The sequence below is a fragment of the Chrysochloris asiatica genome, unplaced genomic scaffold (assembly GCF_000296735.1).
Source record: "Chrysochloris asiatica unplaced genomic scaffold, ChrAsi1.0 scaffold00057, whole genome shotgun sequence".
In the NCBI taxonomy this organism is placed as follows: domain Eukaryota; kingdom Metazoa; phylum Chordata; class Mammalia; order Afrosoricida; family Chrysochloridae; genus Chrysochloris; species Chrysochloris asiatica.
This window is the reverse complement of record NW_006408575.1, coordinates 16517195-16529546: the sequence shown is the minus strand read 5'-3', so window position 1 is coordinate 16529546 and position 12352 is coordinate 16517195. Positions and strand designations below refer to the sequence as shown.

Genomic DNA, 12352 nt, shown 5'->3' with positions numbered 1-12352 from the left:
CACATGCAAGACAATGCAAAAACAGCTCCAACAGTGCACTGCCAGGGAACTGCCGGAGGTTCAAACCAGATTTAGATGAGGATGTGGAATAAGGGATATCATTACTCATGTCAGATGGATCTTGATTGAAAGCAGAAAATACCAGAAAGATGTTTACCTGTGCTTTATTAACTATGCAAAGGCTTTTAACTGTGTATCATGACAAGCTATGGATAACACTGCAGAAAAGGACTATTCTGGAACAATTAATTAATTAATTAATGTGGAACCTGCACATAGACTAAGAGGCAGTCCTTCTAACAGAACAAGGGGACACTGAATCATTTTATATCAGGAAAGTGTGCTCCAGGGTTGTATTCTTTCACCATACTTTTTCAGTTTGTATGCTGAGCAAATAATCCAAGAAGCTGGATTATATAAAAGAGAATGTGGTATCAGGATTGGAGGAAGACTCATTAACAACCTGTGACATGCAGATGATACAACCTTGCTTGCTGAAAGTGAAGAGGACTTCAAAGATTTACTGATGAAGATCAACCACCACATGCTTCAGTATGGGTTGCACCTCAATGTAGATAAAACAAAATTTCTTACCACTGCACCAATGAATAACATCATGATAAATGAAGAAAAGGCTAAAGTTGTCGAAGACTTCATTTTGCTTGAATCCACTTTCAACACACAAGGAAAAAGCACTGAAGAAGTCAAACAAAATATTACATTAGGCAAATCTGCTGCACAAGAAAGCTCTTTTTAAGTCCAAGAGTAAAGATGTCAATTTGAGGACTAAGGTAAATCTGACCCAAGCCATAGTATTTTCTATAACTTCATATGCATGTAAAAGTTGGACAGTGAATAAGGAAGACCATAGAAGAATTGATGCTTTTGAGTTATGGGGTTGGAGGAGGATATTGAAATTGCCATGGGCTGCCAAAAGAACAAACAGATCTGTGTTGGAAGAAGTGCAGACAGAGTGTTCTTTGGAGGCTAGGATGGCCACACTTTGTCTTTCATACTTTGGACATAATGTCAGGAGGGACCAGTCACTGGAGAAGGATAATATGTTTGGTAAGATGGAGGGTCAGAGAAAAAGAGGACGATTTCCTGAAAGATGAATTGGCAAAGTGGCAGTATCAATGGGCTCAAGTGTGGCAACAGTTGTGAGGTTGGCCCTGGACTGGGCAGTGTTTTGTTCTGTTGTGCATAGGGTCACTATGAATTGGTACTGACTCTATGGCACCTAACAATAACAACAACATGGACTGCTAGAAGAACAAACGTGATTCAGAAGAAGTACATCTAGAATGTTCTTTAGAAACTAGGATGTTGAAGCTTTGTCTCTCATACTATAGACATATTATCAGTTGGGACCAGTCTCTGGATAAGAATACCATGCTTGGTTAAGTGGAGGGTCAGCAAAGAAGAGGAAAACACCCAATGAGATGTATTAACACAGTGGCAGCAACAATGGGTTGAAGCTTAGCAACAATTGTGAGCATAGCACAGGACCAGGCAGTGTTTCATTATGTTGTGTATAAGGTGTCTCTGAGCTGGAACCTATGATGGCACCTAACAATAACGACTACATGGGTAAAATATTATTTTAAAAAAAAAACAGATTCAAGTTATATACACAGTCACTGTACCAAAAAGAAATGGTCGATGTTCAACCACTTAAAGAAGTAGTATATGTTCAAAAACTGATGGTATCTAAGGAAGAAGTCCAAGCTGAACTAAAAGTATTGGCAAAAAAACATGGCTCCAAGAACTAATGGAATACAAACTGATATCTTTTAACAAAGTGATGAAGCACTGTTGGTGCTCACTTATCTATGCCAAGAAATTTGGAAGACACATACCTGGCCACCTGATTAGAAGAGATTCATAGTTGTGCCCATTCTAAAGAGAGTTGACCCAATAGAATGCAGGAATCATTGTGTAATATCAGTAATATCACATGCAAGTAAAATTTTGCTGAAAATAATTTTTTTAAATTGGCTGCAACAGTACATTGACAAAGAATCTCCAGAAACTTAGGCTGAATTCAGATGAGTATGTGGAATCAGGGATATCACTGCTGACATTGGATGGATCTTGGCTGAAAGCAAACAATATCAGAAAGATGCTTACTTATGATTTGTTGTCTATGCAAAGGCTTTTGACTGTGTGGATCATGACAAGCTATGGATAATATTTCTAATAAAGGATATTCTAGAACAATTGATGGTGCTCATGAGAAACCTGTACATAGACAAAGAGGCAGTCCTTTGACGAGAACAAGGAACTACTGAATGGTTTAAAATCAAGAATATTGTATGCCGGGGCTTTATTCTTTCACTATACTTATTCAATCTGTATGCTGAGCAAATAATCCTAGAAGCTGGCTTATATGAACAAGAGTGTAGCATTAGGATTGGAAGAAGACTCATTGACATCCTGCAATATGCAGATGATACAACCTTGCTTGCTGGAAGCCAAGAGGACTTAAAATATTCACTGATGAAGATCAAAGACTTTTGTATGGATTCCATCTCAATGTAAAGGAAAAAAAAATCATCACAACTGGACCAATAAGTAGCATCATGATAAATGGAAAAGAGATTGAAGTTGTCTAAAACTTCATGTAGCTTGGATCCACAATCAACACTCATGGAAGCAGCAGCCAGGAAATGAAATGATGTATTATATTAAGCAAATTGGCTGCACAAGATCTCTTTAAAGTGGTCAAGAGCAAAGATGTCAATTTGAGGACTAAGGTGTCCCAGATCCAAGACAACATATTTTTAATTGCCTCATAGTCATTTGGAGTCTTGTTATAGTGTTGTAGAATAAGCACTGGACAGCTAACCACAAGTTCTGTGGTGCAAACCTTCCAGTTGCTCCATGGAAATCCTATACAGGGTCACTCTGTGTTGGTACCAATTTGATGGCACTTAACAACTAACTGACATATGCATGTGAAATAAGAAAGATGATAGAAGAATTAATATATTTGAGTAATGGTTTTGGAGAAGGATATTGAAAATTCCATGGACTTACAGAATAACCAATAAATCTGTGTGTGAAGAAGTACAGCCAGAATGCTTCTCATTAGCCAGGATGGCCACATCTCATAGCTCATACTTCATATTATCAAGAGGAAACAGTCCCTGGAGGAGGACATTATACTTGGCAAAGTGGAGGGTCAGTGAAAAAGAGGAAGACTCCAACAAGATGGATTGACACCATGACAGCAGCATCAAATTGTGGGGATGATGCAGCACTGGGCAGTGTTGTACATAGGGCTGCTATAAGTTGGAACCAACTTGACAACACCTAACAATGAAGTATTGTATTCCAACAAATTTGAAAAATCTAGAATAAATGGACAAATTTCTAGACACCTATGATTTATATAAACTAACAAAACTGAAGAAGAAAACTTGAGCAGACATGTAACAAAAGAAGAAACTGCTCAAGTTATTAAAAGACTCCCAACTAAAAAATGTCTGGGCCCAGAGAGCTTTACTGTTGATTTTTACCAGACATTCAGAGAGGAGCTGACACAGATTCTATGCAAACTCTTCTAGAATATAGGGAAGGAAAGGAAACTCCCAAATTCATTTTATGAAGGCAACATAACCCTGTTACCCAAATCAGGTAAAGACATCACTAAAACAGAAAATAATAGTACAATTTTATTGAAATGCAAAAATTCTCAACAAAATCCTAGCCAAGAGATTCCAAGAACATATCAAAACCAAAAAACATTATGAACAAGTGGGATTCATACCAGGTATGCAGGGTTGGTTTAATATTAGAAAAGGATCAATGTAATCAACCACATAAACAAAGGAAAACCCCCACATGAATCATATCAACTGATCCAGAAAACTTGTTTGAGAAAATCCAAAACACATTCTTAAAAAAAACACTCAACAAAATAGAAATAGAAAGGAAATTCCCCAACATAATTCAGGTTACATATGCAAAACCAACAGCCAACGTTGCTCTGAATAGAGAGAAACTGAAAGCATTCCCCTTTCGAACAGGAACCAGACAAAGACAACCTTTACCTCCACGACTATTCAATATTGTGCTGGAAGTCTTAGCCAGAATTATAAGGCTATAAAGGGAATTTAAAGATATCCAAATTGGTAAAGTAAAACTCTCTATATCTGTAGATCATATGATCCTACACATGGAAAATCCCAAAGATTCAGTGAGAAAAGTATTGGAGCTCACTGAAAGATTCAACAAAGTGGCTGTGATCAACACCTGAAAATCAGTTGCATTCTGTGGTGTCTTAAATTTTTCTATCTTAATACCCACCAAGTGATTGGGTGGAACTCTACAAATTAGTTATACAGGACTCTAAGGCTGGAATTAGTTAGTTTTGTCCTCCAGCTAGGTGTAAAAGGAGCCATCTCAGAAGCAGAGATAGAAGATCCCAGGACCATCAAGAAAAAAGAACGTGAGTGAAGCATGAGAAACAATGGCAGAGGTATGGCAGAAGCAATGACAGAGGAGGTGGTACGGAGAGACAGAACAGTTTGGGGCTTTAGGCCCATGGACTGAGTAAAGCTGAGTACCTACTTGCAGGAGACTGGCTTGCACAATGTGCCCTTTGGGAATTCGCAGACTAGCTAAAAGAACTTTGTAACACTTGTCTGAGCCATGCGGAGGCCAAGGGAACACATGGCTGAGAGAGAGCGAAGACAAGAATCAGATATGCCTGCAGTATGGTAGACAAGAAGCATTCCTGATTACAGAACTGCTGCATCCCAAGTTGGTTTTGATTCTGAATTGTACCCTGTTCACTTCCCAAATAAACCACATAATATTGAATACTGTTAAGCTCTGTGTGGTCATTGCAATAGACTGTCAAGCTCATTTGTGAAACAGAGAGTGCTAGGGGAGGAATAGTTGGTGTCAGAATAGGATAAAGAAGATTGTAGGATGGAAGAATGTCAGACCTCCACTTCATAAGATTCAGGTTTGGTTGATTTTGAGTTTGATTCTCTTTCCCCCTTGTGAAGCCAGGGAAAGTCAGACATGGTCCCCACATGGGTTTTGCACATTCCTTTACATTAATAAAGTGAACTATGGCAAGCAAATCAGGAAAACAATAACATTTACAATGTTGTTGTTGTTAAGTGCCATTGGATCAGTTCCTACTCATAGCAACCCTGTATTGGGTATCCAAGGACTGGCTGATGAGTTTGAACCGCTGATCTTGTGGTTCAACCCAACCTCGTGGTTCACTGCTATATCCCACAGCATAATACCAGGCTCCATCATTTACAATAGATACCCAAAAGATGAAATGCTTAAGAATAAATTTAACCAGAGTCACAAAAGAAGTATACATAGACAGCTACAAAACACTACTACAAGAAACCTAAAGAGACCTACAAACATGGAAGAATACAACATGTTCATCGACAGTAAGACTTATCATTGTGAAAATGTCAACAGTTTTGTAGGCAATCTATAGACATAAGGCAATCCCAATCCAAAATTCCAACATTGGTCTTTAAAGGAATGGATAAATTAATTACTAGCTTTATATGCAAAGGAAAGAGACCCCAGATAGCAAAAATTATAAAAAAGAACAATAAAGAAGGAGCTCTCTCATGTCTCCATCTCAAACCTACTACACAACCACAGTAGTCAAAATGATCTCATATTTATACAATGAAAAGCACATAGATCAGTGGAACAGAATTGAGAATTCAGAAGTAAATCCATCCCCCTATGGCCAGTTGATTTTTGACAAAGGGCTGAAATACCTCAAATGGTGAAGAGATAATCTCTTCAGCAAATGGTGCAGACAAAACTGAAAATCCATTTTCAGAAGAATGAAAAAAGACCCATATCTCACACCATATAAAAAATGATTTCAACATGATTAAAGACCTAAATGTAAAATCTAGAACTATATGATCATCATTGAAAAAAGAGGTACAAACTTAGGGGTTCTGGCATTAATACACTATCAAACATAACTGATGAAACACAAACAGCAGAAGATAAAATAGATGATTTGGACCTCCTAAAATTAGACACTTATGTGCATCAAAAAATGTCACCAGAAGAGTAAAAAGAGAACTCACAGACTGGGAATTTTTTTTTTTTTAAATGACATATTAGACAAAAGACTTGTTGTTAAATGCCATCAAGTTAATTCTGACTCATAGTGATCCTACATAGGGTTTCCAAGGAGCAGCTGGTGAGTTGAACTGCTAACCTTTTGGTTAGCAGTTCAGTACTTATCCTACAGAGCCACACCAGGGCACTTCTTCAACACCTCAACAAGAAAACAATCCAGTTAAAAAATGGACAGAGGAGATGAACAGATACTTCATTAAAGAAGTCATTCAGGCAGCCCACAAACATATGAAGAAATGCTCAAGATCATTAGCTAGTTCCAACTCATAGGGACTCTGTAGAGGATTTCTGAGCCTATCTTTATCAGAGCAGAAAACCTCATCTTTCTCCCATGAAGCAGTAGACTCAAACTGCTGCTTTTGTAGTTAGCAGCCCAACACGGAACCCACAATGCTAACAGGACTCCTCATGGACTACTGTTGTTTGTTGTAGGTGCCGCTGAGTTAAATCCTATTCATAGTGACCCTGTATAGGGTGGATTTGAACTGCTGACCTTGTGGTTCACAGTTCAGTGCTTCAAACAACAATGGGATATCATCTTACGCCAGCATTGATAAGAAAGTTCAAAAGAGCAGAAAACAATAAATGCTGACAAGGGTGTGGCGAGACTGGGACCCTCTTCCATTTCTGGTGGAGCTTTAAAATGGCATGACTACTGTGGAAAACAGTATGGCGCTCCCTCAGAAAGTTGGAAACAGAAATACCACAGGACCCAGCAATCCCTCTATTTGGTATATATCCTTAAGAAATAAGAGCTGTGACATGAGAAGTTATATGCATACCCATGTTCATTGCAGCACTAAGATGGAGATAGCCTAAATGCTCATCAACAGAAGAATAGATAAACAAACTCTGGTATATACACACAATGGAATGTAACATTTTTAGAATAATGATGAATTTGTGAAACACCTTGTAATTCAGATGAACCTGGTGAACATTATGCTAAGTGACATTGTTGTTGTTGTTGTTGTTATGTGCCATCGAGTCGGTTCCGACCCATAGCGACCCTGTATAGGGTTTCCGAGGGTGTAAATCTTTACGGGAGTAGAAAGCCTCATCTTTCTCCCGCGGAGCAGCTGGTAGTTTCGAACCGCTGACCTTAAGGTTCGCAGCCTGATTCGTAACCACTACGCTACCAGATTAGTTAATCACAATTATTGTATTAGACTACTGTTGTAAACAATTAAGAAAATATTCTATGAGTGAGAGGGAATGGAAAATTATTCATGGTATAGAGGCTAGACATATGTTAACTTGGGTAATAGGGAAGATGATATATAACATGTTGTTGTTGTTAAGTGCTGTTGAGTTGGTTACGACCCATAGCGACCCTGAACAGGGTTTCCGAGGCTGTAAATCTTTACGGGAGCAGAAAGCCTCATCTTTCTCCTGCGGAGCAGCTGGTAGTTTTCGAACTGCTGACCTTACGATTCACAACCCGGTTCATAACCACTATGCTAATATACAACATGAGGGGAAAAAAATGAAAACACAGGGAGGAGTATAAGAGTTAAAGTCAATAGAGGTGAATACTGTTAGCTGATGGTACATGGAAGGGATTGCAATCGTTGTAATGACACAAAGGGCATGATTTGTTGAACACAGGACTGATGATTTGTTCTGTAAACTACTTAATTCACAATAAAAAAAACACCAGTGTAAAATGTTCCAAGCTAAGAATTTGTATGACAAAACACCAGTGTAAAATGTTCCAAGCTAAGAATTTGTATGACAAAACACCAGTGTGAAATGTTCCAAGCTAAGAATTTATATATCTAAATACAAATAAGACAATACTTTAGTTAACCATAATTTTCATGTACTCTACCCTATCAGAGAAAAAGGGAAAAGTGCTAGAAAGCACATTTACAGCAGTGACTTAAAGATGCTTTGAGGGCATAGTCAGGAGTCGTCATTTATTTGACTCAATTTCCTGTTGGTTTATTTACAGCCAACACCCAGCATTTTGCATATTACCTCTCTGCTCTTTGGATCAATCAACTACTGCCTCTTAAACTCTGTTGCCAACATGATTGATATACAATACTTTGCATATAGCATGTCTTAATAGATGGGAGATTCAATTTCCTGTTTCCTTAACTCCTAATACTAAAGTGTTTATGATTATTGTTTGTAATAAAGGAGGTACATGAGCTGATAGTTGTGAAACAGATGGAATTTCTAATTGACTCAGTTATCAAGACTCAGATTTGAGCAATCGTAATAACAGGTACCATTGACTGAGCACTTACCATGTTTTAGGCCCTGTACTAAGCACTTTATATTGTTTATCACTTAATTTTCAGAGTAACTTTACAAAGTCAGTGAGTTTTTGATGGCAGAGCTGGGATTTGAACCCAGCATAGTCTGGGAAAACTAGGGATTTTACTACAAGATACAAAATTCAGACTATGCTGAAGCTCCCAGAGCAATGCCAGGAGCTCTTGAATGAATTCTCTACTCTAGAGCCCATTTTTGTTGCAGAGGTTATGGAGGGCATTTACTAAGAACACTTTATCCTTCCACAACACATAAAGGCACATTCGATTTCCTTCCCAACTGCAAAAATGAGGCTAATCTCTTTGGGTTGGTTTGAGGCTTATCTAAATGGGAGTAGTAGATTAAGGGTACTGCCAATGTCCTGCAATTCTGTGGTGCTGTGGAAAGAGTGGTCTGTTCCACAAGTCATAAGAGTGATTGAGCATACACCTGATTTCTGACCATTTTTTGCTTAAATTCTGTTTGTGTTTTTATAGCAAAAAGCCCCACTGGCTAATGAGTTACAAGATTCTGCCGTGACAACACGAATAGCTGTCTACATCGGCGTAGGGATCTCTGCTGGATTGGCTCTTGCTCTCATATTTGGTGTTTTAATTCTCAAATGTAAGTTGTTTGACATTGGTTCTCTCTTCCTGTGGTAACCAATGGAAACATACATAGAAATAGACGTAAATGTCTTTGAACTAAGTACTCTTCAGGTTTCTGCATAAGTTTCCTAGTGATGCTGGAACAAAGTACCACTAATTGGTGGGTAAAAACAAAAAATATTTATTCTTCCACAATTTTGGAGGCTAGAAGTCTGAAATCAAGGTGTTGGCAGGGCTGTCCATCTTTTTACTGAAGTATCTAGGGGAAAATTCTTCCTTGCCTCCTCCTAACTTCTGGGTGGCTCCTTGAAATCCTTATCATTCTTCCCTCTGTTTCTTCTCTTTTGATAATGATTAGGGCTCACCCTACTTCAATACAACCTTCAATGACATCATCAAGAACCTTATTTCCAAAAAAGGCCACATTTATAGGTACTGTGGCTTGGTGTGGGAGGTGGGGAGTTAAGATTTCTTCTTTTAGTGAGGGGGTGCACAATTTAATCCTACCTGTACCTCAGGAAAAGCTGCTTAGAGAAGGGTAGCAAGTCCCTTTAACACTGGGTTATTGCCAGAGTTACAGTGTTGATATTCTCATTCATAATGGCAGTCAGTTCAACACACAGCCTGTTTTCTAAGGTGCTTATTTCTATAAAAACAAAGACACAAAAATTACTCAAGTATGGTGTTGGTTATGGTTGTATGCCTTTGAGTCAGTTCCAAATAGTAGCAACCCTGTATATGGTTTCTGAGGCTGTAAATCATTGAAGGAACAGAAAGCCTCATTTTTCTCCTGAGGAGCAACTGCTAACTTTGTGGTTAGCAGTCCAGCTCATAATCCACTAGCCTACCAGGGTTCCCTACTTAAATATAGTCTATGTGTAATAAACTTTTGGTTAAAAAATATATTAGCTCCCTATGGAGGAAAACTGTCCACTCTTACTGTGGCCTGAAGCAGTCAAGTGCTTCCTGAGCAGTATCTCATTAATTCCTAGTAACTACCATCTAAGCTTGGTAAGGAAGAGGGTCAGTGAAAAAGAGGAAGATCCCCAATGAGATGGATTGGCACAGTGGCAGCAGCAATGGGCTCAAGCATGATAACTGTGAGGATGGCGCGGGACCAGGCAGTATTCGTTTTGTTGTAGGGCCGACTCCACAGCACATAACAACAACAACAACCCTATAATGAGTGAACTGTTCTCCTTTCCCTCACACCCTTTGCAACCATCAAAAAGTATTCCGTTTTTCTTTCAAGCTCTTATATATTTATGGGATACAAAAATATATATGTCTCACTTTTCTTCGGTTACGTATTCAGCCTTTTTCAATCCATGTATCCATGCCCAGAACACTGTTGTTCTAGGGTTGTGTATAAATCACTATTTCTATCACAGCCCATGCATACTTTCCGGTGTCTTCAGCTATCTTTATTATTCTTCTGCCACCTTCCCTTTTCCTGTATATTTCCCTCCCCCTTCTTATATATTTCCCTTCCCATCACCCAAGCTAACATGTGTCTACCCTCTAGCCTGTGAATTGCTCCCTTCTCCCTTCCACCCCTGGTAACCATCAAACATTGTTTCTTTTAGTGTGGAAACCTTTTATTAAGCTTCTAAAATAATGGTCTCATAGAGTACTGGTCCTTTTCTGATTGACTATTACACTCAGCATAATATCCACCAGGTTTATCCAAGTTATGAGGTGTTTCATCGTTATTCTTCACTGTTGTCTGGTATTCCATTGTGAGCATGTACCAAAGTTTGTTTATCTATTCTTACGTTTGGGAGCACTTAGGTTGTCTCCATCTTTTTGCTATTGTGAATAGTGTTGCCATGAACATTGGTGTGCATATATCTGCTTGTGTCCTGGCTCTTATTTCTTGTGGATATATACCAAGTAGAAGGATTCCTGGGTCATAAGATATTTCTATTTCCAATTTTCTGAGGAACTTCCAAACCATTCTTCAGAGTGATGGAGCCATTTTACAGTCCCACCAGCAATGTAGGAGGGTCCAATCTTACCACACACTCACCAGCATTTGGTGTTTTCTGTTTTTGTTTATTTTTTAACTTCGCTGCTAATGTGAGTATGAGATGGCATCTCATTGCTGTTTTGATTTGCATCTCTCTAATAGATAATGGTTATGAGCATTTCTTCATATATTTGTTTTGCCTGAATGAAGTGTCTATTCATGTCCTGTGTCCATTTTTTAATTTAATGGTTTTTTTTTTCTTGTAAAGATGTAATTTTCTACAGATTTTAGATATTTGTCCCTTGTCTGATATGCCATTGCAAAAAAAAATTTCCCAAGCTTTGGGCTCCCAATTTACCCTTTTATTAAAATCTTTTGATGCACATAAATTTCTAATTTTTAGGAAGTTCCAGTCATCTATTTTGTCTTCTACTGCCTATGCATTTTTTGTAATATTTGATAGTTAGTGTATGTATGCCATGTAATAGAGCCTCTAAGTTTGTCCCTAGTGTTTCATTGATAATCTTTATAGTTCTAGGGTTTATATTTAGATCTTTAGTCCATTTTTAGTTTGTTTTTGTATATTTATGTGAGAAATCAGTCATATTTCATTTTTATGCAAATGGAGTTCCAGTTTTGCCAGCACCATTTATTGAAAAGACTATCTCTTCACCCACTTAATGCGTTTTCACCCTTTGTCAAAGATCAGTTGACTGTATGAAGATGGATTTACTTCTGGGTTCTCAATTCTATTCCATTGATCTATGTATCTTTCATTGTACCAGTACCAGGCTGTTTTGACCACTGTGACTGTGTAGTAATTTTTGAGATCAGGGAGTGACAGGCCTCCAACTTTGTTCTTCTTCTTAAGCAGTGTTGCTTATCCAAAGTCTCTTTCCTCTCCATATAAAGTTTCCATCTCTTTAAGGAATGATGTTGAAATCTGGATTGGAATTATGTTATATCTATAGATTGCTTTGGTAGTATTGATATTTTCATAATGTTAAGTCTTCCTATCCACGAGCATAGTTTATTCTTCCAATTTTGTAAATCTCTTTTGTTTTCTTGTAATAGTGTTTTATATTTTTCTTTGCATAGGTATTGTGTTTCTCCAATTAGATTTATTCCTAAGTATTTCATCTTTTGTGTGGCTATTGTAAATGGTATTTTTTCCTAATTTCCTTGTTAGAGCTACCTTTATTTGTATAGAGGAATTCAACTGACTTTTGTATATTGAGCTTATACCCCACCACTTTGCTGAATCTTTCAATGAGTTCTAATAATTTTCTTTCTGTGTCTTTGGTATTTTCTATGTATAAGATCATATCATCTGTAAATAGAAAATGTTTTATTCCTTCTTTGC

General features: G+C 37.9%; 1 protein-coding gene across 1 annotated transcript in view; it reads left to right on the top strand.

Annotated features, from left to right (window-relative positions):
* Window positions 1–12352, top strand: part of HAVCR2 (hepatitis A virus cellular receptor 2) — a 37790-nt gene that overhangs the window by 16752 nt on the left and 8686 nt on the right. Inside the window, exon 5 of the mRNA XM_006863956.1 lies at window positions 8910–9036. Coding sequence (XP_006864018.1) covers window positions 8910–9036 — 127 coding nt within the window. The remainder of the gene's footprint in view (window positions 1–8909; window positions 9037–12352) is intronic.